Source organism: Anser anser, assembly GCF_964211835.1.
Source record: "Anser anser genome assembly, chromosome: 25".
NCBI classification, from domain to species: domain Eukaryota; kingdom Metazoa; phylum Chordata; class Aves; order Anseriformes; family Anatidae; genus Anser; species Anser anser.
In genome coordinates this window covers 3645832-3672742 of record NC_139746.1, presented here as the reverse complement: position 1 = coordinate 3672742, position 26911 = coordinate 3645832, and the positions used below count along the sequence as shown (strand labels likewise).

Genomic DNA, 26911 nt, shown 5'->3' with positions numbered 1-26911 from the left:
GTGCGCACAGAGAGGACGCGGCCGTTAGAAAGAAGAAAACATTTAATACTTTTATTCAGAGATACAAGTTGAGATTTGTGGGTCTTTTTTTTTTTTTTTTTTTTTTCCTCCACTAAAAACCAGGAGAAACCATTACAAAAAAAAAAAAAAAAAAAGGTCTTAGCGAGTTTTCCCAGCTGACAGGCTCATCGCAATCCACCTGAGCGGGAGCCAGCACTCCCGGGCTGCGACCCTGGGCCCCAGCAGGGTGGGGACAAAAGTGAGGGTCCTGAGGACACGAGGGCCCTGGGGACACGAGGGCCCTGGGGACACCGGTCCCGTGGGCTCCCTGCCCTGCTGGGACCAGGCGGGGAGCCCCCCGTGCCCCCGTGTCCTGCACCAGGCGCTGGTGCCAGACAAGGGGCAGCTCCTGCCCGGGGTTCAGCCTGCTCGGAGCGCGGCGGGGGAGCAGACGTACATCGACATGCGCGGTTAAAAACATTTAAAAAGGTTCCGTGTAAATGTAACAGGAGCCGGGAGCGGCGGGGACAGGGACACGGCGCTGGCAGGGAGCGACGGCTCGGCTGCCAGCCGGGAAGGGAGGGGATGCTGCTCGAGGAGAGAGGGGCCCAAGCCCTGCCAAGCCCTGCAGCAGAGGTGCCAGGTCCCCGCGAAGGGGAGGAAACCATTTTTCTATCAATGCTGGAAAAGCAAGGAAGCGAGGGGGGAGGGCTGCAGGTGCAGGAGGCGGCGCTGCCCCCTCTCCCCTGGGGTGCTGAGGGTGGCCAGGGGCCCCATCCTGACACCAGGACAGGAACAGGGATGGAGGCTCGGGCCCAAGGGGCGCAGAGACCCCCGGGGGCTGTTCTCTGAACCTGTCGGCAGGCAGCAGAAGCCAGAGGTGACAGAGCCCGGACCACAGCTGGTGAGGGGCAGGGGGCAGCAGGAAGGCACGTGGGGATCAGCTTTACTCGAGCCGAGCAGCCCCGGGCAGCAAGCGAGGAGCCTGCAGCTCAGCCTCTCGGGGTGCTGACGGCTGCTTGGGGCGTGGGGAGAACAAACAGAGCCGCGGGGCGAGAGGCTCTCGCACGGGACCACGCCGGGAGCTGCTCTGCCCTGCCATGGGCAGCCCCCTGCCCCCTGATTTACCCCCTCAGCTCTGCGAGCGGAGCCTGCGGTAGGAAAGGCCCAAAGCTCGGAAGCGACCCAGCCTCAAACCCTTCTGGGGCGGAAGGGGGCAGCCACCACCTTCGGGATCAGGCTCTGCTGGGGAGAGGGCAGAGGGCTAACGCCCGGGCAGGGCTCAGCGCCGGGCAGGGCTCAGCACCGCCACGGCCGGTTTAGTGTTGGACCTGTGCTGTAGTGTTGCTCTGCCCTGCGCTGCCTCCGCTGAGCCGCGGATCCGCTCCTGCAGCGGTGCAGAGGGCGCGGGGCTGCAGCGGTGTCAGGGCTGCGAGGGCGGCCGCGTGTCCGCGGGGAGAGGGGTAGTGTTCGGCAGCAGCTGCCTGCGCCGGGGCGGGAGGGGGGGCAAAGCTCTTGCCCCTCCACGAGGCTCAGGCCTGCTTTGCCCCCAACACCGCTTGCCCGGCCCCGGGCCGTGTCTCCCTGCGCTGGTGCTCAGCGTGAAGGACGCGCGCCCCAGCTCTCCGGCACGGCTGCCCTGGTTTGTACGGACACTTGACCAAAGCAAAGACAAAAACTGGACAAGGAGAGGCCTGCGACCCAGCTTAAATGTACAGACCGCGAGGAACCTGGCGGGGCTCATAAAGTACCTAAGTTCAAGCACCAGAAGGACCAAAAAAAAAACCAAAAACAAAACAAAAAAAACCAACAAAACACCAACCAAATTCTCCGGGGTGGGGGCCATCCGACCCTTCTGGCTTGTTCCCTGGTGGCAAACTCGCCGCGAGACGAGGAAGAGCTAACGACGAAGAGCTAACGGCCGCGTCTTCTCCCCCACCCCGCCGGAGAGGGGCTGGTGTCGGGACAGACGTGGAATGCAGGCTCGGCCCCGCGCCGCGGAGAGGGCGCGAGCGGAGCGGGGCCGGGGTGGGGGAGAGATGCCGTCTCACTGAGGTAGCGGAACCAGCACTTCCACGTAGTTGAGCGGGAAGAAGCCCGACTGGCCGTTGATCATGCCCTCGTACCAGTTCTCGTCGATCTGGTTGGTGAGGGTGATGATGTCGCCCTCCTTGAAGCCCAGCTCGCCGTCGTTCTCGGGTTCGAAGTCGTAGAGCGCCTTGCAGCACGGCTGGTCCAGGTGAGCTGCGGGGAGAGCGCATGGGCAAGGCTCAGCGGCGGCCGGCCCCGCGCTCGGCCCCCCGGCACCGCTGGAGCCAGGACCGGCACAGCCCTGGTTTCCTAAAGCGAGTGCCGGGGCTCTGCCCTGCCCGGGGGGAAGCTGTCCCCTAGCTCTGCCCCCAGGATGGTAACGCTCGGTTCAGACTCCTTGATGGGTTTTAGCTCCATGTTCCCCCACTCCAAGGGGAGAAAAGTGGAGCCCAACCTAAATCACAGCACCGCCCTGCCACCGCGGTGCTGGCAGGAGCCCCGTCCTTCCTCCAGGGGTCAGAGAAGCTGCTTGTAGGGTGTCATCAGCCGACAAGGGGCTCAGACATCAGCACGGGGTGAAGGAGGACGGGCTCGGGGGTCCCAGCCAGCTCTTGGCTTTCTGAGGGTCTCCCCAAGGCCGGGGGCAGTGGGAGGGAGAGGCCCCCCCAGGAGTCTGCCACAGGGCTTTGAACTCCCACCGTCGGCAGCACGGGGACACTGGTGAGGCCCCAGACACGTCCATGGCCGGGGGAGGGCACAGAACCAAAGTCTCTTTCACACATCTCAGCTCCGTGATTCCAGCAGCAGGCCTGACTGCACCTGGGATTGGGATTAGGGGCGTTTCGTAGCAGGGAAAGCTGCTGCCTGCTCTGTTTATGCACCAAAGTGAAGTTTGGGGGTGGGCAGGCACCGAACTTTGCATTTGTAGGGATCCTACGGGGAACAGGCTGAGCTAATGCAGACCACTGTGGTCTTCAGGGCCCCAATTCCCTTCCCTGTTGCTCCAGAGCCAGGCACGGCTCCGTGCTAGAGCCCTTCCAGACAGGGCAGGGGGAACAGCACCAAAGGCCAGCTCTGCTCTGCTGAGCGCCCACAGCAAGGAAGGATCCGGCATCAGAGAACTCAGAAAACACCAAAAGCAGCAGCCAAGCAGGTTCACTTCTGAGGTAACTTCCCAAAATACCAGGCTGGCCCCACAACCACAGCACTCCCCCTGCACCAGGCTCCTCGAGACGTCCTGCGCCACCACAAGCCCCTCGCTTTCCCCGCTCTGATGCCCCTGAGCCCCAGATCCAGCCTGGTCTCCATACCCCAGCGAAAGCCCCTGAGCCCCTTAGGGGGAACGGTGACCTGCGGAGCCTGCTTGGGGCCTTGCCTCACCCCACAACCCGTCTGAGGTCCTGCCTGGGACCTCACGCGCCACAAAAGCCACACCGTGTACCCAAGCCCTGCCCGCTCAGCCTCCAGCTGCGGGGAAGGGGGCAGCGGGTACAAGGAGCAGGAGAGGCACAGATCGAGGCCGGGTCACTTGTGACAGGAACAAGACGTGTGATACCTCCTGGAAGAGCTGCTGATCTTTGGGATCTCAGGCAGGGCATGCCTGCATGGTGATCGCTGCTACAACTCCGGGTGAACAAAGGCCCAAGCTTTGGGGTGGCAAATATCAAGACAGCGCGGCTGGGTTAATGTGGGCCTCGGTAGAGGCGAGGTTTAACTCAGCACAGAGGTAGGAGCGACTCCAAGCAGCAGCGCCAAGGAAGGAGGAGTGAGGAGGGATGGGGAGAGATGGTCACACATCATGCAGTGCAGTGCGGAGGGAGGAAACTCACGGATACTCCTGACGGAGGCCCGGGACGGCTTGTCGGATCGGAAAGAGGAGGAAGCTGCTTCCAAACAAAAAGAGACATGCTTAAAACAACGTGAACTGGAGAGGGAAAGGCAGGGCCCAAAGGGAGGTTCTGTTAGGAGAAACGGGGCATCCTGCATGCTGTTAGAACCCGCTTGCCTCACCAGGACCGGGGAGGGACAAATGCAGCGTGATGGGAGATGGGGAGGGAAGCGGAAGACGTTTAATTTTTCCTGTCTGCCGTTGCTGGCTCTGACTGGGCACTATCCGCCAGTGAACCCAGGCCAGAGGCCCTGCTGGGCCTTCCCCAAAGCCAATATAACGAAGGCTGCTGGGCCCCGAGAGAAAACAGCCCAGGTCTAGAGGCATTTCTGACATTCTCAGAGCCACCAGCCCACACAGGCACATCCAGCACACCACAGACATCATTTCCAGGCCGGGAAGCTCCCCTCCGTCCCCAGGAGCTGCTGTGTGCACATACATGGGACAACTTTACCTGAGACTTTGGGGGTAGGATTGCAAGAGAAGCCCCCGTTGGACTGGTCAGTCTCTCCGAAGTCATACGTCTCCCTGGGCTTGGGTTTGTATTCCCGCCGGGGACGCGAGGAGGCCTCCCTCATTCTGGAAGAAGGAGAAGAAATGTGGATAAACTGAAGCGAAAATGAGCATGACGAGGTCAACTCGTGTCCCCGGCAGCTCCTGCTGGGCAAGGCACCCACCACCTGCACCTCGCAGCCCCCCAGAGACGAGCCTCAGCTGCCTCCATTCTGCACGCTGCATTACGTGCCACAGGGATTACAGGCAGGGAGCTGAGCGACGTGGCTGCGCAGGGGAGCAGGTTCGTTTGTAGACAAGAATCTGTGCTTCCCTCTGTGCTGGCGCCTTCTGGAGCAGGATCTAGCCCAGGATTCGGGACTTTGCCCTTAGAGAGTGCAGCGTGCCCCAGGCCTCGCTGCCGAGGCGTCTCAGGCACCCGTTGCCTGCAGGCCAGCAGAGGACACTCGTGCTGCAGTTTGCAAGCTCACGCCGACAGGCTGCTCCCAGCTTTTCTTGATTCAAAGCAGACACAGCCTCCATTCAGCAGCTTCTTCTGACAGAAGCAGAGCAGCATCGCTACAGCACCCCGGGAAGCGGAGGCGCTGCCCTGGCTCCGTGCGGCCCGCCCTGCGTCAGCCCGAGGGAAGCGCGGCCCTGGCTCGGGAGGGGAGCCCTGGACGCAGCGAAGGCAGCTCTCCTTCCCTGGGCAGGATTTGGGGAAATGCTTGCTCAGGTGAGGCTGTGCAAGCCACGGCAGCCACGCTAAGCAGCTGCTCCAGCTCCTTAAGCACAGCTGAAGCTAACGGCACCAGGACACTGAGCTGGGAAGTTCCAGGTGACACGGGCTGACAGGCGTGTCCAGGCCGTGCCATTCAATCCAGCTCTTCCAACAGCACGGTCATTTCATCCTGGATCTGGCCAAAAGGGGCTTCCTGGGGGACACCCCCGCACTCAACACCCGCAGTGCAAGGAGCTGTGGGTGCTGGCACGAAGGGGATTTCACGCTGCATCTCCCCCTTTCCCTGCCAAATCCAACACCAACCTCCCAGGGAGCAGCACACCCCAATTCAGGCACGGCTCAAACCAGCAGGGACCAGTTGCCCGTGGAGCGAGCATGGACGTGTTGTTTCGTATTTTAGAATTGATCTGAAGGAGGTCTGGATCAAAGCCATAGTGATTTCAAGGAGTGGCTTTAAAATCCTGGGGTTAGATTTAGAGGAGAAGTCGGGTATTTACAGACAAGTGTGACAGGGACAGCTTATGGCTGTGAAAACAGAGTGCCTTCGGCCCCCAGGACTCACCTGCGTTTGAGTTTTTCTGCAAGCTCGTCCAGGATCTGCACTGCCTGCCTGTGGTAGTCCAGCTGGGCATCCACCAGGGCTGAGAGCTGGCTCACCTGCTCGATCTGTGAGAACCACACCAAGGCAGGGTGAATGGCTCCCCCCCGCTGGCAGGGGACTCACGCTGCACGTGGGGACTGAGAACATACTGGGAAATGCGCACAAGGGGCCCCTTCCCCGAGGAGATGAGGACAAGGTTTGTGGTTTCAGATAACGGAGGTCAGGTCGAGGCTGAGACTCAGCAGAACAGAGGCCACTGCCAGCGCCCTCTGGGCTTCCCTAGGTGGTCAAATCCTTCCCGAGCGAGCTGTGTGACCTGGCCAAACTTATTCCCACCGGCACACACGAATGAGGAGAGACCCCTTTGGTTCACACCACAGCCTCTCCTCCAGCCAAAGCTGGGTCAGGAAGAGGGGGGCTGGAGGAAGGGTAAGGGGCCTGCCACGCCACACGCTGGGCACCCAGGTCTGGGTTATCGGGGACAAAACCCGAGTGCGAAAAGGAGAGTGGAAGTCAGCATCTTTAACTCTTCTGTTCCTCGAGACATCCCACCCTCGTGCCTTTGGAAACATGCAACTCCCCCTCAGCGCTCAGCCCTGGGGGCAGCAGGGAGCCCACACCCTCTCCACGCACTCACATCGGTTTCTAGGAGGTTGTGCATGCTGGTCTCTGCCACTTCCTTGGACTCCTCAAATTTCTCCATGGCCTGTCGGAGTTCCTCATCAGGGATTTTTCCCTGTCGTTTCTTCTTGTAGTCAAAGTCCAAGCGTCTGCCTTCCAGCTTCTTGAGATGGTGCTGGGGAAGGGATGGTTATGAACGGTAAAGAAAGAGAAGGAAGATCCAGAGACTGCGAGCCACCAAGTTTTCCTGCTGGGACGGGCAGCTCTGGTTACAGGCCCAGCTCTTTCATTTCAGAAACCTGATCTCAGAGCACACGCTTCCGTGGCTCCAACCTATGCTCAGACTCCCGCGAGGCTCCAGCACACGGTGGAGAGCTGCAGGTCAGGGCTGCTGTGAGATGACAGGGAGGAGCAGATCGTTTGAACCCGGTTTGGCAAAGGATTACTGCTGTGGGTGTGGGGACTTTTTACTAAGAGGCAGCCCTCAACAAATTGGTACAAAAATACGATTTCAACTCCTTCTTGTTGGGAGCTGGAGGAAAGCACAGCAGTGAGTAGCCCAGATCTGTTCTCCATGCAAGGTTTTCAGGGAGATGAAGAGAGTCGGCCCATTACTTTCAGATCCCCATGGGTGACAGAGATCTCTGGAGATCAGGAACTGGGAGGCAGGTTCTGGGCATTGCATCCAGTGACTGCGTAGGGCCAGAACTGTTTAAATTAGCTCTGTGGCAGCCTGCAGAGCTGGAGCGCCCAGCAGATAAGTACTGAAAGACTAGTTGGCAGTTATTTTATCTGAGACACCACTGTAAGCAAAAATTCACTCAAGAGAGCTGCCTTGTGAATTATAGGTCTGAGTGGATCCTATTACAAAGCCTGGCCATGGTTTGCACGGACTTGTCTCCGTGGTAGCACAAGGGAGCTACCACGCTCCACGTCTCCCTAGTGAGACACCAAAGGGCCTTCTTGAAACGCGTCCTCAGAGGCCTAGAGGGAAGCTTACTCACGGCTTGAAAATTACGCTGTAGGATCCAGGACGTTAACAGAATAGAGCCAACAGCTGTAAATGCTGCAGTTTAATGCCAGCCAGCCCTGAATATAACAGGACTGGGACCTCACAGCACAAAGAACCAAATGCAAGAAGCCCAGAACGCCTGGGACATCCTCCCAAAGCATCCTCCATAAAGCACAGTAAATGAAGGAACATTTACACCTACATCCGAGCTTTAGGAGCTGCTCGGGAGCAGTAGCAGTGGCGCTGAGTGCACTGAGCAGGGGAGGAAATACCAGTGAATGTGGAGAGAGAAAGTGTGCAAAGTGCAGGGGAACGGGACTGGTATCTGTGTAAATCCACCTGTTTCCCACTGCGATGGAGCAAGTGGTGACGTGCACTACCAGCCAGAAGGGGCCAGGATCTGAAGAGATGAAGAGGAGAGAAAACATTGTGGCATTTACCTGGATCTCTTTCAGGTCTTTGTCACACAGGTTCTGGAGGGGATCAATAAAATTTTGTTTGACTTCAATGTCCAGCGAGTCCTTCACTTCAGCCAGTCGCTTCATGGATTCACCGGCATCGAGAAGCGCATCGCCTTTGAGCGAGGAAAGGAAGGGAAGAGAAAGGGAGAGGGAGAACAGGCCAGGCAGTTAAACAGAGCCCAAGTCTCTGGCAGCTGCATGCAGAGCCATTCTGCCAAGACACCCAGCATGTGCGAGCTCCGTCACATGTCAAACGCCCCCACGTTTCTATCTGGAGCATCCACCCGAGCCGGGCACAGGGAGCTGCCTGGTGTGAGCGCAGGCAATTGCATGGCGGTGCCGACTCCGCAGCCGACACTCCACCAACATGCCTCGTTTCTTTCCTCTGCAAAACAGGAACAATCTCTACCAACTACACAGAGAAAGGAAAAGGTAAAATATTTTTTCAAGCGGCCTTGTTAGCTCAGGGAATCACGGAGCTACTCATCTGCCAAGCAGCGCTTTAACCTCGCTCTGCTCCCTGGCCACTGCTGGCAGCAGGAGGAGAGCACGTTTGGTCTGGTTCAGTCTGGCCGTCCCTTTGTTCTGGTGGTTTTAAGCCCAGAGCACTCTGACCAACTTTTCAAGTTTCCCCAGATGTTGGCAGCAAACCTGCAGCCTTTTATTCATTTTAGACACTAGCCTCTGCCGGGCCAATCGTTCCTTCTCTCCTCTCTGAATTAGAGAGCCCAGAATTGCTTATTGAAACCCATTTAGCTTCATGCTTTTCTCAAGCTCCTGCCACTATGACAGCTAAGCCAGACGGCCTCGCAGCAAAGCGTTTTTAGTCTTGGCTTTTTATTCCAGTGGAAACCATTTATAGATTAAATTATTCCTGTGCAGCTTTGGCAAACCGACCAGTTCAGCACTACATTAGCACAGGAGAATATGCAAACGAAATAGAGGGTAGAGTGAAACCACGGGTCTACTGTCCAGCTGGAAAAAATACTCCACAGAGTATTTGCAAAAAGAGTTGTTTCAACTGTGATAACTCTAGATAACCTGTCAAAACACAAATTTATCAAGTTAAGTGTTTCTGTAAGGAGAGGCTATTAAAGGAAGTCAGGTTCGGTGTGCTCTTCTAAAAACTTCCTTCCCCCTTGCTCTACAATAATGCAGGTTCCTGCAAGCCAAGAGAGGTGCAGGGCTCTGAGCTGACCAGAGATACCCTCGAGACTTCTTCACCATTTCCACAGAGTGGCCAGAGCTTTCTGATTTTCCTGAGGCAAGGCGGCTCCTCCCTGCACTGGAAGCGATCTGACAGCTGTGCGCTGTACTGGGTCTGCCACATGTGCAGGCTGACGTTTCAGTGAATTACAGCTGATGTCTTCGAAAGGCTTCACCCCCCTCCTCCCTGCAAGTCACACATGGTTTGTTTCATGGTTATGAGAAATTACCCCATGAGGAGATTTCTTGGCTACAGCTTCCCCATAGCAGAGCTCTGTTGCATAGTAAAACTCCTAATCTCGCTCAATCTGGTTTCCACGTCACCAGTGCTCCGTTTAGAAGCACGGAGGGAGTTTTCCCCACATGCCAACTTATCCCAGTGTCTAATAAAGAAGTACTAAGAGGTGGTTTTACACGCGATGCCACGGATTGCGATCCAGCACATTGGGATCACCGCTTCCCTGCCTGGGTGAAAGCTTTCAAGCCTCTTCTAAGGGCCTCAAGGCGGGCCAGCGTACGGGGAGGCTGTTAACAGAATGGACACCAGCCACGAGCTGTGGATTTTGCCCCTGGTTTTGGCTTAAGGAACGAGGTGCAGCCACTGCCATCCATTTGCTCTAAACCTGCTATAGATCTGGCACTCGCTGCCGGTCTGGACTCGAGGCACTTGCTGTTAAGTGATGCACAGGGTCACAGAGCCCTTCAGGAATTGCAGAGGAACAGCTTGGAAATTTGGCACCAGACTTCGCCATCTCATCTACAGGCTGCAAGAGGCAGCAGCCCCACGGGGCACTCACCGAAGTTGGAGTCCTCGCCCAGCTCCTTGCCGTATCGGATCATGCTCTCCCCCAGCAGCCCTTCCGACTGCGGGTAGCCGGGGTTCTTCACCTGCCCGCGGATCTTCGACATCGTGTTCAGCATGGTTAGCTTGGCTCTGGAAGCTGGCACAGAAACAGCCACAGCCGTGTTTGCAATTACTTGGGCTTGCCAGCAGCTGCTGGCCACCGCCAACTTTTTTTTTTTAAGCTACTCCTAAAGCCAAGAAACCCTATTGTCTTCATCTACCAGAAATATCACTTGCTATGAAAAGAGAAGTTTCTTTTCCAAGACAGCAAGCAAAAATAGTTCCCTACAACTAACCAGTGAAGGCCAAAGGAGTTTCCCCAGCTCTCCCATAGTCTCTGGAGCATGCTCTGAATGAGCTGGCTGGAAACTTGCAGGACAGCAGGCTCCAGAGGTGATGGCTACAAAGCCAGCCAACCTTTCCCAGACCAGATGCGCCACTTTTTCTGCACACCCCAGCGAAAACGGGTTCCCTCCAGGGTTTTTCTAAGTCCAGGGCTAAAGATGTGTCTGTTCTGTTCACTGTTTGACAGCAACAGCAGCATCTTACAGTCCAGAAACACATCACAGGGCAAGAGGGGTACCCTGATCTTAACCTGAGCCACAACGTACCCGTTAGCTACAGTAAGACCTCATTAACACAGCCAGCTAGCGAGGTCACAGGATATGACAGGACAGTCCAGCATACCTCTGGTAAAGGGAGGCAGCATGCCTGATCTCAAAAATGGGCTGGTGACTAACATCTTAGGGTCGAAAAGGTTCTCTCTGATATCTCTCTTCACCCTCTGCCTCTTTCCCTGATTCCCTGAGCAGCTTGGGGGACAGAGGGAAGAGGACAGGAGAGGACTCACCTGGGTTTGGCTGGAGGTACTCTATTGTTCTGGTCAGTACTTCTGTAACGGCCTTGCTGGTCAGGTCCACTTTCTGTAGCAAAACAAGATAATCCAGCAGCAGTGAAGATCAACTTGGGGCTTTGGCAAGGTCACAGAGGACTTACACGTGTGATTTTAGAGTTTCCTCCTGTTCCCTACTCACCTTTTCCATTTCCTTGAAGTCATCGTCAAGTTTGGTCCCTTCAGCCCCTCCAACTTTCTCGCTGACCAGCTGCAGAAAGAGAACACAGCAGGAAGAATCAGGCATGGTAGTGGCTGTCCACTAACGCTGCTTATACCTCACGCAGCCAGTCCTGGGGACAGAAAGGGAACAGGGGTGGTCCAGACAGCATCTGCAAGAGAAAGGAGGTGGCAGGAACAGCCCGAAGCACAGTAATAACACTTGGCTCTTTGCTAACACAGCCCCACTAAAAATTTAAACATCTCCTACCCTCCCAAAGCATGGCTCAGCCCTCAGACACAGGCAGGATATTCCTCACCCAGCAGAAGCTATGAAGCTCCTTAAATCACAACACACGGCTCCAACTCCAACGCTTGCTGGAAAAAGCGAGTAACAGCATTGTCTCTCAACTCCATTTTGAGACAGGCTTCAATTTCACACAAGGTGAAATGCAAGTAAACAGGGAATTAACATACTCTGCTCGCAGCAGCCAGTATAAGACCTAAGTCTAGAAAGAGCAGAGACCTTTCAAAGCCCTAAACCACAGCTCCTTGCAATCCAGATGGGAAGAGCTTAGGGTCTAGGGCACTGTATTTCATTTTTTTTTAAGTGGAGGATAAAGAGATCTACAGAAGCTATAGCAACAATTTCAAATATATTTATCAAGGTGTCTCTGACGCCTGTTCTAAAACAAGTGAACAAGAGATGTCAGCCCAAAGCAGCCCTGCCATTACGGACTGTCAGTCTGTATGAAGCACTTATCGTCTTTCTTCAAAATATCGCTTACCCTAAGAAAAGATTTCTTTTCCTTAAACCTCACCATTCAACTGCCTGAGCTGAAAGACACCTGCTGAAAGTACCTTATTAAATCCACCCAAAGAAACGTCCTTCTGTGCAGCCCAAACGGGGAGGAGGAGAGGAACTTTTCCTGCCCTGCCCCATTCCCAAGCGGCACGGCCAGTGGCAGCACCTGGGGCTGAATGGAGGAGCCAAACCAGCCTGCAACACACCCACAAGTGTTGTCTTGCCCCAAACTGGTCCATGGACACCAAATTACCTACACAGACATCAAAAGTGGTCTAAACAGCTGCTGACTGCCAAGCACTTGACGCCTGCCACAGGGCATTGCCAGGATTTCTTGTGTTTGTAGTTAAAACTCCAGTTCTGGCTGAACAATCCAGGTTTGTTTACTTCCACATCAAATACTTGATTTTTATCAAGTCTTTCTTCCTCCAGCACCCTCCTGCTCCCACAGGGATTAGGAGTGGTTCCTTAGTTTTTTGAGGAAGAGGAAAAAAAAAACCCTTTAGGTAAGCGTCCAGGTTGAAAAACACTTGGGGACACTGGACCTGCCCTGTGCAACTTCACCTGCCGTGCAGTGCTTTTAGCCCTCAAAACCAAATGATTGCTGTTACAAAGAAGGACAAGATCTTCAGGGAATTAACAAAATCCCGTATCCAGACCCCAAAATAGGGAGGAAAAAAAATAAAAACAGAGCTGTGTTCAAAGACCCCTGGTGCTCCAAGTGCCTGGCTCTAGCACCATGGCGCTGAGCACAGCTCTGGCTGACCAGCGCCTCGCATCTCCTGGCAGGACATCTGCAAACACCCAAAGCTTTGAGGCTGCGCAGACATGACAGAGCAGAGAGCAAAGAGCTCTTCTGAATGACTGCTCGGCACCGAGCAACAGCGGCATCCATCACGGCGAGGCCGAAACGCCCTTCAGAGCAAGGCTCCGCCGGGCCCCACAAACAAGGCCGCGGCCTCTCGGGCCTCACTGCACCCTTCCTCTCTCCGGGTTCAGCAGAGGACCCCACAAAGAGGGGTTGCTGCAGTTCACCCTCGGCATTTTGATACTGAAGGGGAAGATAAAGGGTTGCTGCTCGCCCGGTTCGCCTGGTTCAGCTCCAGGTTTCATTCTCAGGCGTTAATCCCCGGATTGATCTCCGCATGTCCCCGTGCGCCCGGCCCCGTGGAGGTGCACGCACGCTCCCGGGTGCAGCGCAGCCCTCCCAACCTCACCGGCTTCTTTATGAACACCGAAAGGGGGACAAAAAAAAAAGGAGGACAAAAGTGCAAGGAAAACAGGAGCCCCCTGCATGGATCTGTGCCCCAGGAGGGCCCAGCCCTGTACCCAGCCAGCACACGAGAGGCCCGAAGGGGAATTGTCACCACAGAGCCGCTTGCAGATGGGCAAACAACCAGAACTCGGATCCTTGCTTTTTTTGGACACTTGCTCCGTGCTTGCGGTGCCAGCACGCGCTTCTGCAAGCCAGCTCGGAGCTGGGGAGGCACACGTTCCTCTCTAGAGCAGGGAAAAAACACGAAGCGGTTGCTCTGCCTGCCAGGCCCGGCGAGGGCAAGCACACCAGAGCAAAGGCGCTTCCAGCTGCGATCGTCTGCTCCAGCACCTCCGTGCCAAAATGCTGCTCGTCACGCAGCCTACACGGCCACAAAGGGGCTTCTGCACATCCGAGAGTAGTACAGATCATTTTCCCAAAGGCTGCACCTCCGGAAACCTCCTCTGTTCTCTAATACACCTGGGAAGGGTACAATTATCCCGAGCAATTCCATTCCGACTTCTCTCCACCCACCCACCCACAGATTTGCAGCCCAGAAAGCTGCAAACAACGCCTCTGACAGGGGGCTCTGCTGTAATCAGGGACTGCATGCCATGTCAAATGCACTGATCACCACAGTGATTTTGGAGGCTTAACACCCTCCCAGAAAACCTAGAGATGTGAAGGAGGAAACCTTGCTTGCAGACTAATTTAATCCTCCTTTTGACATCCAAGAAATGCTACTGGTGCCCTGCTGTGAAGGAATAATAAGATGGAGGTTTTCTCCCCGCTGGCTCTAATTAAACCGGGAGGCTTCATCACGGGAGGAAAGAAGGAGAGACTGTGTGCCATCCACAGCAGCTCCAGCCCCATCCCCACGCTCCCAAATCTGTCAGGCAGGAAGACAAACTAATGGAAATCCCCTGCTGTCCTAGCTGAGACACAAGCTGGGAGAAGCCCTCGCTGGCTCGCGGTTCAACCCAGGGCTTCACGATGCGACTGGAAGCCAAGCTTCCGAGTCCTTCTCGTCGTGCTGCTTGCAAAGAGCCCTGCAAACGCTGGCGGGTGGGTGGCTGCTGCTCCGCGAGGGCTGGGGGCGAGGGCAGCACCAAAGTCAGCAGGGGGCTCACCCTTCGGTTGTGGGGTGGGAGACAAAGAAGGGAGGTGGGAGGGAGAAGGAAGCAGATGCGTGTTGCCCACAGCACCCAGCGCGGCCTGAACAAACCTTCAAGTGCTTGGTGAAATGCAGCCGCGTGCATCTCACCGCTGCTTCCTCCAGAGAGCATCTCACGGTGTTTTTAGGGACGTGGTGAAGATGGAAGAGGGGTGATTGCAGACTCGGGATACGCCAGCCTTTCCCTGGTCAGAGACCTGGCCTCTTGCAAATGCTGCAGGCGGAGGGATGCGAACCCAGGGAAGGGACGGTGCAAGGCAAGACAAGGAAACAGTTCCCCAAATGCAGTGGCCCAAATACTCTCTTGCAGACTACTGCTGAAGCGTATCAGCTGGCTTGGCATGAAAGATGAGAACAAGCCTATGGTGTCTGGTTCCTTTACTCTACCAGCGCCACCAGGATGGGACACGTCCTAAAACGTTACACCTGCAGCGAGCAGCACTGGAGCTCAGAGCGAGGGAAGCAGGGCACGATGACAGAGCAAAAGCCGTCAGCTGAACCGCATGGAAGCCAAAGCTGAATGTTTCCTAGAGCAAATATTAGCACAGGCGATATACTTGGGCGTCACGGATCAGGGAGATCAACCTGCCTCAAAACAGGGCGGTCGTTTAGCTGGCATCACAACCAAACCGAGCCACAGGGTGGGGGAAGAGGGCTGAAGCAGTCCAGAAGCAAGAAATCAATCCCTCGCTTCACATCCGTGTTTAATTAAAAGGATGCTGGCAGTTCAGGTGTGCCCTAGATAGCTCTGACCTGAGATCAGAGCGCGGGGAGGTGTGTTCATCCCGTCAGACGGCTCCGGCACCGTGCCGGGGTGCGGCAGCTCCCACCCCGGCAAAACCCAGCAGCAGCAGGGCAGCCAGCCTCCCTCCCCAGCACTCACAGCTTCTGCCTCATCTCCTGCCTCCAAAGGGCTGCTCCTGGCCAGGTTCCGCGGTTTCTGCAGCCTCGTTTCAAGGAGAATCGACTCGCAGGGGCTTCCATCGATTTCCTTTGTCGAGGCGTGGGAACTCGAACAATCACAACTTCCCCTTGCCGTTAGAAACCTACTGACGGGCTGCGCATGGTGGAAGATATTCGGAAATGAAAGACCTATTGTTTCAGCTAACTACTGCAGCAGGAGCTTGGCTACAGGGAGAGGCAGGAATGATGTGTGTACACAGAGGGAGAAGAAAGGCAGGATGAAGAGGGCTTCTCTTTTATAGCAGGGAGTGGGAGAGAAACGTAACTTCTAGGGTGAGGGAGGGCTGCAGAGCTTCTCCCGACCCAACACAAAAAATCCCCTCCCCTCCAGCATCCTCCAAGCCCATCGTTCCTTCTCCTGATCCACACAAATGCTCCTCAGCTCCAGGACAAGCTCGCAGTAAATAAAAAACAACCCGAACCCCCGTCATTTGGTGTACTACCCTGGGCATCCTTACATAAACCAGATGAATCAGGAAGACGTATCAGTCACCTGGTGCTGCCCGTGCCATCACCGAAACCGAAACAGATCCCGGAGGCACGAGGCAGGACCCACTCCCACTCTAAGGCTGCAATTCCCTCGTGGCTGCCTGCAGCATCACCCCCATTAACATTCCTGCGAGGAGACAGGCATGGAGGCCGTGTGGAAACACCGCACAGCGGGTGTGTGGGGATGCGTTTCGGGGCACAACATCAACAGGTTTTGTAAGCAGCAGGCGAGGCCGTTCCCGAGATGGGACGAGTCCCAGCTCAGAGCGATGGGATGTGCTGCATCGCCCCCGCCGCTGACAGAGGAAGGACAGATGCAGAAGGAAATTTTTGGGTGGTTTTCAGCACAATCAGCAGACACGAAACTCATGCTGAAGCGGATCCAGAAGACACCACCTGCCAAACTTCCCGTGGCTGAGGAGCAACGGTGGAGCCCCCCTACTCCGAAACCCAGCGGCACACCCGCCCTGACGGCGAGCAAGCCCCTTGTCAGCACCAGCTGTGGGTACGGGAGGCGTGTGTCAGCGCCGTTATCTGCGAGCAAGAGACTTCCCCTGGACTTTGCACACCTGATTTCGATAGTCTGCTCTCCAGCCTGAAGTATTTGCAGATAGGAAATTCAGGTAGCCTACATAAACACAAACAAGCGCAACGCACCAAGAGAAACAAACTGGTTTTCTTCTAAACTTGCGTTCTTTCTCCGTAGCAAGCAGTCAGCCCTATTTATAACATACCAAACGTATGCAAGCTCTGCATTCAGAACAGTTGCCCACGGAGTAATGAAAACATTATCCTGCCAGATGCTGCCAGGTCTAAGCCTTCCTCTTCCACCCCGCCACCCTCCCAGCGTCATGTCTCAGCAGAAAGTTCCCTTCGAGAAATAAAAACCACAGACAGGCAAACAGACCAGCAGCTCTGCCCTGGCTGCCTGAGTGAGTTCAGTGGAAAATGCCAGGCCACGAAAGAATTAAAAAAGGTGCTGTAAATGTTTTGAATCCCAGATGAACGGGGCTTTAGTGCAACAGGAAAGTCTGGTAGAGACACAGAACTAGCAGGTCAGGTGAACTAGGGCTAATAGGTGCTGGGGTTGCTGGTGCCCCGGTCGTGCACAACAGCACACTGCTGGGGACCGTGCCCATGGGAGCTGAATAAAGCCACTGCCACTGCAAGAGCTCGGTAATGCACAGCTCCCTGGGATTAAGCATAATTTTCAGTTATCTTCACTGGTAACTTCATCATCACAGCGCAAGAGGCAGCTGGGCGGCTCTGCAGAGCCAACAGGACACTTCGCTCCGCTGCTGCGCGTCTGTGCAGGATTTAAAGCAGCTGGGCAGCACATGGGGCCGGGCCCCGGCTGCAGCCGCGGCGGCCTCCTGCTCCGGGGTCTGGAGATGGCTGAGAGCCCTGCGAAGGTCTCCCTGCAGCAGGCTCTGCTCCTGCTTGCTACGATCCTGCCGGCGGTGGTCCTGAGCACCCCGCCAGCCCCTGCGAAGCCCGCCCGGCCCTGTCCTGAGGCTGGTGGCACTCCTTGAGCAGATGCTGACGGGGACGAGCTCCATTTGTTGTGCTGCATACCCACACCAACGCAAAGCACGGCGCGGAAAGTTAATTGTCACCTTCATGGTGAAACGAGGCGAGACTGGAAGGTGCTGGAAGGACACGCAGACGTTGTGTCGGGGCCCCCCCGTTTCTTCCCCATCCCCTTTTTTGCTGCTGGAGAGCAGCTCGGCGCATCCCCAGCACCCAGCCACGGGGGCAGCGAGCAGGGGGGAGGTGAGCGGGCAGCTCACGTGGAGCTGTGGCAGCCGGCGCGAGCCCGACAGCTTTCCTCCTGCACACACCTTTCCTCCCAGCTAGCCTGCAGTTCCTGCTGGGGTCCGGCTGTTGGTGTTTGCTTTTATACTTGATCGCGTTCTGCCGCCTCCAAGGCTTTCAACCTTTTTTTTTGTTGTTGTTCTTTTGTATAAAAGACATTTTCCTGGCGTGCATTAAAAGGAGCGTGGCCAGCAGGTCAAGGGAGGTGATCCTCCCCTCTGCTCTGCCCTGGTCAGGCCTCACCTGGAGCTCTGGGTCCAGTTCTGGGCTCCCCGCCACAAAAAAAGCCAGGGAGCTCCTGGGAAGAGGCCAGCGGAGGGCCACAAAGATGATATGGGGCCTGGAGCATCTCCCCTGGGAGGAGAGGCCGAGAGACCTGGGTCTGGTCAGCCTTGGGAAGAGAAGGCCGAGAGGGGATCTGATCGATGTCTGTAAATACCTGAGCTGTGGGAGACAGAGGGACACGGCCGACCTCTTTTCAGTGCTCTGTGGGGACAGGACAAGGGGCAGCGGCCACAAAATGGAGCCCAGGCAGTTCCGCACCAACACGCGAAAGAACTTCTTCCCGGTGAGGGTGACGGAGCGCTGGGACAGGCTGCCCAGGGAGGCTGTGGGGTCTCCTTCTCTGGAGATATTCGAGGCCCGTCCGGACTCCTCCCTGGGCAGCCTGCTCTAGGGAACTGCTTTGGCAGGGGGTTGGACCCGGTGCGCTCTGCAGGGCCCTGCCAACCCCTACAGTTCGGTGATTCGGTGACATCCTTAAGGGAAGATGTTGCTGAGAGGCAGCAGACACCCCCATTTAACCAGGGATCGGGATGCCCACAGCAAAGCGCGTGCTGATCCGAGCAACTTCTGACCTACTTTAAAGGAAACAGACCCAGGTGTTTATTGCACGGACTAAGGGATGAACAGTCGCCGGCGGCCTCGCAGCGAGGAGGAGGCCCGTTCCCTAGCAAACCCAAACCACCTGCCAGCCCCCAGCAGCTCCGCTGGTCTCCGGGAGGCAGAGCTCCGTTGCGCCCGCCGGCCTTCCTCACCCCAAAAGCTGCCACTCGGAGAAGACCGACAAGTGCTAGAAGAGGAACGAGTACGAGAGGAAGTGATTTGCCTACTGTCAAGAGCAGGTTTAGCAGCAGAACTAAAATGAGAAGCTGGAGGTGACTCGACAGACACCGCCTCACCACCCCGCGCATCCCGGTTTGGCTGCGGAAGGGCAGCGCAGATCAGAGGCAGACAAACGGGTGAAGCTCTCGCCCTCCGAGCAGGATGGTGCTGTGGCTCCTTGTGCCAGCCCCTCCGTTCACCCGACCTGCCCCTGGGCACACGGACCTGACAGCTCTGCCCCACCTCGTCTCGTTTCCCTGCTAAATATGTGCTTTCTGTATCAGCTCACACTCGTGTTTTCGGTCTAGAGCCCAGCCTTCCGTCTTCTGCTGAGCCTTCTTGCCTTCACTTTTCCCGTTCCTTTCTTTTAGGAGAAGGGCTGAGACCAAGCACCATCAGTGTACGCGTGCGAAAGCACGCAGAGGTGCTCCCACTGCCGTCAGACACGTGCCCCAGGAAAACGTGTCTTGAAACGAGCCGAGCCATCCACCCCCTCACCATCTGAAACGACCCAGCCGCTCGCTACCCAGCGCCAGAGCCGCTGCCTCGCTTTTCGGCAGGCGCAGCAGGAAGGTCAGCGCCGAACAATGAGGAGCTCCTTCCCGTCCCTTCCTTCCCGAGGCACGATGCCTTCGAAGTGACCTCGGGTTGTAATCTTACCGTGCAGGAACCGCAAAGAAAGAGCTGCCGTGCGCAGAGGCAGCTTTCTTGGGAGCCACCTGTCAAATCACCTACTCAAAGCGCTATCGGTGACTCACCCCCATCCAGCAGATGGGCTCGGAGGAATGAGGACAGCAGGAATTAAAAAAGGGAACTTAAGCAGGAGCCAGCAGGTCTCGCTCGCGGAGCTACGGCCAGAGGAGGGCACGTACGTGCGGTGCAATGCAGCCACTGCCCATTTGCCCAGGGGACGCGTCCCTCCCTTGCCTGTAGCCCGATGGCAGTGCTTAAATCCCAGCTGGGAACCCTGTTTATTAGGCCCTCGGCTCTGCCTCTACAGTCCTTCAAAAGGGATGGGCTGGCCCACGAGGGCATCCAGCAAAGCCTCTCTGAGCTTAACATACCTGCAGCGTGGCAACACTGCCAGACACAGCCCTTTCGCTACGGATCCCACAACCCTGAACCACCCCAGAGACCTCTCCTCGACTCCTTCACACTCCCCAGACCCCCTCTCTGCCCTCCGTGTGTACAAAGTGCCTTTCCAGGGACATTTCATGCTTGTCAGTGGCTCAGCGCTCTCCAAGTCACTCTTTCAAGAAAACGGAGGGTCCTTTTTATTCCCCGCAGAGAAGCTGACAGCTTGGCCTTGCCTTGCTAATGCCACGCCAGCATCGGGCACCGTGGCTGCCTGCAGAAGGGGCACGATGCTTCTCTGGAGGCAGATTTGTGCCAGGGAGGAAAAGTTTCGATCCTTACCTCCTGCTCTGGGGCGATGCTTGCCACGGGCTTACCACGCCTCCCAGCAGCCAGCAATAAGGACTTGCATCATAACCATTTTCTCCTACCATTAGTCACTTCTTGCATGCTCTGTACCAAATAAGACATAATTTCTCTTCGGCTAGAAAAAAATAATGGGTCAGGTTAACAGAGAAAACAAAAACCCAAGGGAAAGCAGCAGCAGCTCTCCTCTCTGCCACCGACACGACCCTTCTCCCACCGCCATGACTGCAGCAAGTCGGAGGAAAAGCGCAGCAAACAGAGGGGAAACACGGGATATTTGCCCTGCATCCAGATTTCCTGCCCAACCTCCCCACGTCCTATCTCTAATAGCCGTAGTTAATTACTGCCTGACTCTTCCAAAGGTGCTGAGCTATCATTTCCCAGCAGCTCCGCCGGACCTTTGCACACACGGTGGAAAAGATGAGTGGCTCCCAGCACATGGCGCTTGGAGCCACTCGGTAGATGTGGCACGAAAGGACAAAGTTCTGGAAGCCGAGTGCCTCCTGCTAGCTCACTTTCACCTCTTCTGCCAGAGAGCAGCAAAGCTCAGCCGACAAAGCGAGGCAGATAAACCAGGAGCCCTGTCCTGGGCTCGGTGCACCAGCCCACCCGCAGCTTGCACGTTGCTCCTGGGGGTTTGAAAAGCAATAAAAAAGGGAATAGGAGGGTTTACAACACCTGGAGGTCCCCGGGAAAAACACAACGGCCACAGAGCAGCTGGCAAGAAGCGCTTTCAAAAATTCAGACGGGATTTCTGCTCCTGGGAAAACCAGGAGAGAGGAAGGTCCCCAGGGCAGCTGACGGTACCTGGCGTCACCGCGCTGAAGGCTGCAACAGCCACAGAGCCCCGGGACCATCAGGGAACTGGGAAGGAGCCCAGAGGGGCTCTGGGTTACGGCGTGATGAGACAGAGCCATGCCGATGGGGCACGTCGAGCAAGTCGGTGAAAAGTTGGGTTGTGGCTGCGCTCAGTTTTCCAAGGAAGATGTCAATGAGTCGAGGGGGTGGTCAAGGTGAGGTATGGTCAAGGATGGTACCAGGCTGGGTCACGGACCCAAAAAGGATGTACAGGACTTCAGCAGAAGCTCAGCCCCGTGAAAGGGAAGGCCAAAAAGCCCTCTTCCTGATTTAAGGGGAGCAGAGGAAGGTCTGAGCACTTCCAGCAGCCCTTTCTTAACCCGGGCAGTGTTAGCCAAAGAACCACGGGACGGACCTAACGATATCTCAGCGCACACAAACATCAAAGAGGCAGAGAAATAATTCACAACACTGTAAATACACATTTCCCTTTGTTAACCTGAATACTAGGAAAAGCTTGGCGGCTATCACAGCAGAGCACAGCATCCTAAGGAAAAGGAGAGCGGGAGCGAGCGAACAGACGCTTGCAGGGCTGCGGGGAGCGATCTGGAGGCAGCACGCGGGGCAGATCGAGCTCCTGCTCCTCGAGGAGCCCTGCACGGGGGCTGTCCCCCAGCCCGGGACCCTGCCACGCTTTGTGCCCGTGCCAGGGGATGCTGAACCCACCGTTCTTCCCGCTGCGTGCCATTAACGCTCGGTAATACTCGTTTCAGAGGGAACGTGGAAAAAAACAAAACACTCTGGCAGCACTTAGCAGTTTGCTTTTGTTCTAAGGATGACACTACGGATGCTTCACCGTCGCCTTTCTGCCTTGCAGCAGGAGAAATAGGTGGATCAGAAAGCCTGGTACACGGCATTTAGGTTACATTATCCCTTTCAAACAGAAGAGCAGACTCCCTCGGTCTTGAAAATTCACCCAGCACGATCAGGAGCTTTCCTCTGCACGAGAATAGCTGCATCAACATCTGGCGCTCCAGATTTGTGCCTACCCGATGCCCCAAACGTCCCCCCAGAAGCATGTGCAGAGACGTGCGTCAGCAGCAAACAATATGTTTGCTAAATGCTTCGTCGCTGAGCTACACGGCGCAGATCGGGGGGGATGTTGGCAGGAATAGCACCTTCTTACTCAGTGGATTTGCTGTGTGGGTAGAGAATTATTCACCATTTTTCTGCCTTGTTTTTTTTCAGAGAGGTGGCAAGAATAAGCTTAAATATAGCCGGTCCTGTAAAGCCAAAACAAATTTGGTCAAGAAAGTCGTTAATAAATTATTGTATCTGAGTAAAGTCCGGGCCAACAAGAACATACAGCCTGGTTTTAAGTTCTAGGACGAATTATGAAGCATTTTCTCAGCTAGGAAGAGCCCTTTAATCATGTAAATTTTATCTTCCGTCCGAAAGACAGACCTGCATTATGGAGATGTGCTTAATTTTTCAAGCAGAAGTGCAAGCTAATTAGCGATGCCGCCACAAACTTCATTAATACCCAGAGAAGGAGCGAGAGGAGGACTCTAAAACTCCTGGTGGCTTCAGAAGAAGAGACGAGCTCTGCCCACCAGGTATCACGACGCTCTACAGAGCAGGTATCACTACGAGGAGGGGAGGAAGGGTGCCCCTGAGGGTCTGCAGCCCCCCAGCCCTACCTGCGGGCCTGACCCTGAGGCTGTGCAGCTGCTGGAGGGGGTCCCGGGGGCCGCTTGCTGCTGCTGGCAGTGCTCCAGGGAAGCCGCTTTGGCAGGGGCTTGGACCCGATGATCTCCTGAGGTCCCTTCCAACCCCTACGGCTCGGTGATAAAGGAGCACGGCTGCTTCCCGTCAACAGGAACCCGGGCCTGAAGGCAACGGGCTCGTACTTTGAAGGGATGGGGGGTCAAGGGGAAGAGGAAACCTTTCTTTAAAAAAAAATAAATAATAACAACAATCGCTTTTATAATCGCAGGGAGAGGCCAAGAGAGGGCTGGAACTTGCACCACGCTGACGCTCCTAAGAGAGGAGCTGAACAACGCCGCGCGGCACTCGCAGCCCGACGAGGCCGAAGGGGCCGGATCCTTCCCCTCCTGCCCCAGCTCCGCACGGACGTGGCTCCTGTTTCCCAGCTCGGTGCTGGGGACACGGCACAGGAGGGCCCACGGATTAACCAGCAAGCAGACGGAATGGCTGACGGCACAGCCCTCTGTACTGCGGGACTCTTACGAGACAGCCTCAGCGTCCAGATGCATCGCCAGGCCTCCACGTGAAGGAGTCTGCCTGGCGTTACAAACCCAAGACCTTCTGAGCTATGGATTTATTTTATTTCTGAGCTTTCTGGTCGTTTGGCATCTTGCTTGAAAAGGGCGCAAGGCAGCAGCCTTCCCTGGAAGGGGCAGCACGGCGGCAGGCTGCAGCAGGCACAGGGCGCGCGATAACCTCCTCGCATCCCACTCCTAACGCCACATACGATTTCATTCCTATTTCTAGGAGATCTTTATCATACGAGCCTTTGGGCTCCCGGTAAGACGCCAGCACATACCCCAGCTGGACAAAAAGATAAGTTTCCATGAAGCCTGAGCTCTGCGAAGTCTCTGAGCTCTGCGAAGGTCACACCAGACCTGCTCGCACGCCCTGACACCTGCTGAGGGCAGTGGGGGGCACAGACACAACCTCTTCCCTTCACCCAGCGCCAACTGCTGCAAAGGAGGCTGCCGAGGCCCCGTGGCTTTGCCTCGATTTTTCCGTGGGGACAGCGGTTCCTCGTCCTCCTCGTCCCCCCAGGTTCGCCGTCCCTCCGCCGGGGGCTGGACGGGGCTGGGAGTCCTGGCAAAAGGCTCTGGCGTACGTAGGGATGGCGGAGAGAAGGAGCAAAAAATGTGCTGAAGAAATGAATCAGCTCTTAGGAGCCAGCCTGCCTGAGCTCATCCCCATTTTGCTCTTTCCCAGGAGGAAAGTATTGGCAGGGAGAAGTGGGAGGAAGGATTTCCTTCCACTCCATCCAGAAACCACCCCCCTCGGCACTGTCCTGCTTCGTATGTTTCCAGCACTTCACCCAGAATCTAACCTGTTAAAGCAGAACGGATAATTTTGGACAGAAAGCCACAAGAGGCAGGATTGCCACGCGGAGCGAGGCGACGACACGGAGCTCCCGATGCCGCACGATTTCTCCGCAGCCCTGAGTCACGTACCCTCCCCGTGCCCCAGATTTCCCCAGCTGTAAACACGGGATGACGCTCGCTCTGTTTGACATTCGAAGCGAGGAGGGAAGCAAAGCGAGCAGGGACGGGGAGCTAGGGTTTTCCTCCTCCGTTTTCTGTCTTTGAGTTTGAAAATTGGGAGTTCTCGGTACTACGAGAGCATAATGGTTGTGAAAGCGATCTTAAAAGGGAAAAAAAAAAAAGCCAAGTTAAAGTAACTGCTGCAGAGACACGCACCATCCCCGGCCTGTGACTCCAGACATGAACAACGCCACAACAGCTGAAAGCTGCTCCCTTCGAGGGGCTGCTCAGCTCCGCTCTGACAACGATTAACCAGCAGAACCACGTCGCCGTGCCGGGTATCTCAGCGATGACAAACCAGGCATGAAAGGAGAGAGGATTAATATGAAAACACCCTGCGCACGGTCGTTTTAGCTGGACGTGACAGCAGGCACTCAGACAAGCACGCAGTTATTACCAGCGAGGACGGGAGGAGCATTCGCTGGAAGCTTTGCTCGGAGGTTTGCTGAGAGCACGCGGAACCACCTCCACATTTTCTCCCTGCAGACACAGGCACCAACGAAGCTCCAATCTCTGAGGCTACCGAAACGACGAGGGCTCCGGCGTGGAGGACACGAGGACGGTAGAACAGGACTCAGGACCTGGCTGGCACCCCGAGCACACGGGGTCTCACGCTGCGCTCGGACAAATGCGGCTTTTCTCAGCCCTGTGCCTTGGGAGCAGATTAATAAGGAAAGGCAAACCCGGGAGGCTGTGGGGGAGTCCGGCCCGGGTTAATATTAACAGAGCAAGCGCTGGGTGCTGTGGGAGGAAGGTCAGCCTGGCAGGAATTGGCAAAATCCCCCAAGTCGCCGGTCCCAGTTTGCATTTCCAGGTGGGGTGCTCGGATCCCAGCGGCGCCACCGATCTGTGCGCCCTGGGCTCAGCCCACCGCTGTCACTGCAGCGAAACCCAGCAGCACTCCCCGCTTCTCGCAGCCCTGAGCGGAGAGCTGGCGGTGAAAACCGCAGGATTTCTTCTTCCAGGTTCAACAGAAGGAGGTAACACAGGGGAAGCCAAGAGGAGCTGGTGTGCGTGCTATCAAAGGCAGGTGAGAACTGGAGGCAGCGGTTGGCAGGATTTCCTTCAGCCCCAAGCTGGACTGACCCAGAGGAGCCTCGAGGCAGAGCTCTGGTGTCTGTGTGCTGCTTGACCACCTCCATCGGAGCAGGGGAGCCGAGGGGCGACCTGCTCCCCAGCTCTCTTCTTGCTCCTCAGATCCTGCCTCTGAGGGACTCTGCTCACATGTGGCATAGCACGGGCGTGAGGAAAAAGGAAAATTCACCAGAACGGCTCCAAAAGAGAACATGTGAGCCCCAAACAGTGCCTCGATGCTGCTTGGCTGGCAGCTCTGGGTGCTCTGGGTGCCCTCTGGGTGCAGCCCTGACCCCGAAGATCCTGCCCACGTGCAGCCGCAGCCCTGCTGCCCCCATCCAAGGCACACGGGAAAGCAGAAAAACCACCACGCAGAACATTTCGGGTCCGCCCGCAGCCTTACTGCTTGCCGGAGGGTTCAAGAAGAGTCAGCACGGTGTTTGCATGCCCCTGCAAAGACTGGTTTTGTCTCGGGGGCTCTGTGCCCGCTTTCTGGACACGAGGCTGTGCTTCAGCTCACATTTTCCATCTGTGAGGCTGCAGCAGCACCAGATCTCTCTGCCCGGCCATCCTGCGGCACATCAGTGATGGGATCGCTACCATCCCACCACCGCTCGAGCCTGTGGCTTAAATCCAGGCTCTGTCATCAGCAGCTGAAGCCCTGGCAGTGGTTAGCTTGAGCTGAAACGTCTGTACGGGCCTCCAGCAGAGCAGGGACAACCTCAGGCTGGAGGGCGGGCACGACCCAAACCATCTGCGAGAAGACAGGGCACCGACAGACAAGCTCTGGTCGAGGAAATGGGCCTCAGCGCGTTTTGTTTTCGATGTAAGAGGTTATCCTGCACGCTGACCAGCCCGTTTCCCTTCCAGCAGGAGCTCCCGTGCTGCGCGGCACGTTTGTGACGCCCGGAGAAACCCAGCGCCCAGCTGCGGACACGGCAGGGGAACGAGCGGAAAGGCGGCCCGTGCTGCGAGGGAAAGTCTCGGAGAACGAGAAACCAGAAGGAATGACTTAGCTTTAAAAAAAAATAAATAAAAGGTGACCGTTAAAAGGTATAATCTGGGGAAGGGGGAGGGAGGAAGAACATCTGGAACCACAGCACGAAGCGGCTACAGAAAGAACTTCACCAAACAGAAATAAACGCGAGCCCGACGCGGCACAGAGAGCAGGTCTCTCCCCGGTCACCAAACTGTCCCGTGCGGCACAGCCGGGGCCAGGTCCCCCTGCACGAGCGGTTTAAGTGGGTGCCATTAAATTGGGGCACCCCGGCTCCGGCAGCCCTTCGGACTGGGCTGGGGAGCACGCAGGGGGTGAAGTCGCTCGCTCCTTCGGAGCCGAAACGCCCGCCGTGGGTTACGAAGCACACCCCAGCTCTCCGAGCCGGCAGAAAGCGAGCACTTGCTGCTCGTGTCCAAAAATATCTTCGGAAGCCTTGAGAGCAGTCATCAAACTCAGGAAAAAGCACGTATGTCAAGGGCTTGTTAGCTGTAATTAGCGCTCCCCTCTCGGAAAACAGCTTTTGTCTTTGCACAGGGGGGAGGAGGAGGAGGTTGCGCTCTTTGTCTCGGGCCGGGACTCCCCGTCCTCACCCCTCCGAGCCCGGGAAGGGAAGAGGATGTTATCTCACACCGCGTGCTGCCCCGGGCACCACGAGCAAGGTTTAGGCTCGGGATGGGCAGAGCACGTCGATCCGTTCGGTTCCAGGACGGGGAACTGCTCGAGAGGGAGCTGGGGCTGTT

At 56.4% G+C, this 26911-nt stretch overlaps 1 protein-coding gene across 3 annotated transcripts in view; it reads right to left on the bottom strand.

The window, feature by feature from the left end:
* Positions 1-27: 27 nt before the first annotated feature.
* The window catches only part of SH3GL1 (SH3 domain containing GRB2 like 1, endophilin A2), a 30699-nt gene continuing 3815 nt past the window's right edge, over positions 28-26911 (bottom strand). Inside the window, exons 1-10 of one of the 3 annotated variants that reach the window (XM_083811426.1) lie at positions 24495-24548; positions 10933-11001; positions 10749-10821; positions 9852-9995; positions 7828-7961; positions 6392-6550; positions 5716-5819; positions 4374-4498; positions 3861-3914; positions 28-2244 (exon numbers count right to left, since the gene is read on the bottom strand). In XM_083811426.1, the coding sequence (XP_083667552.1) occupies positions 2048-2244; positions 3861-3914; positions 4374-4498; positions 5716-5819; positions 6392-6550; positions 7828-7961; positions 9852-9995; positions 10749-10821; positions 10933-11001; positions 24495-24515 (1080 nt within the window). In that variant the 5' untranslated portion in view covers positions 24516-24548 and the 3' untranslated portion in view covers positions 28-2047. Of the gene's footprint in view, positions 2245-3860; positions 3915-4373; positions 4499-5715; positions 5820-6391; positions 6551-7827; positions 7962-9851; positions 9996-10748; positions 10822-10932; positions 11002-24494; positions 24549-26911 lie in introns of those variants that run through there. The other 2 variants (XM_083811425.1, XM_083811427.1) reach the window with 2 other exon arrangements.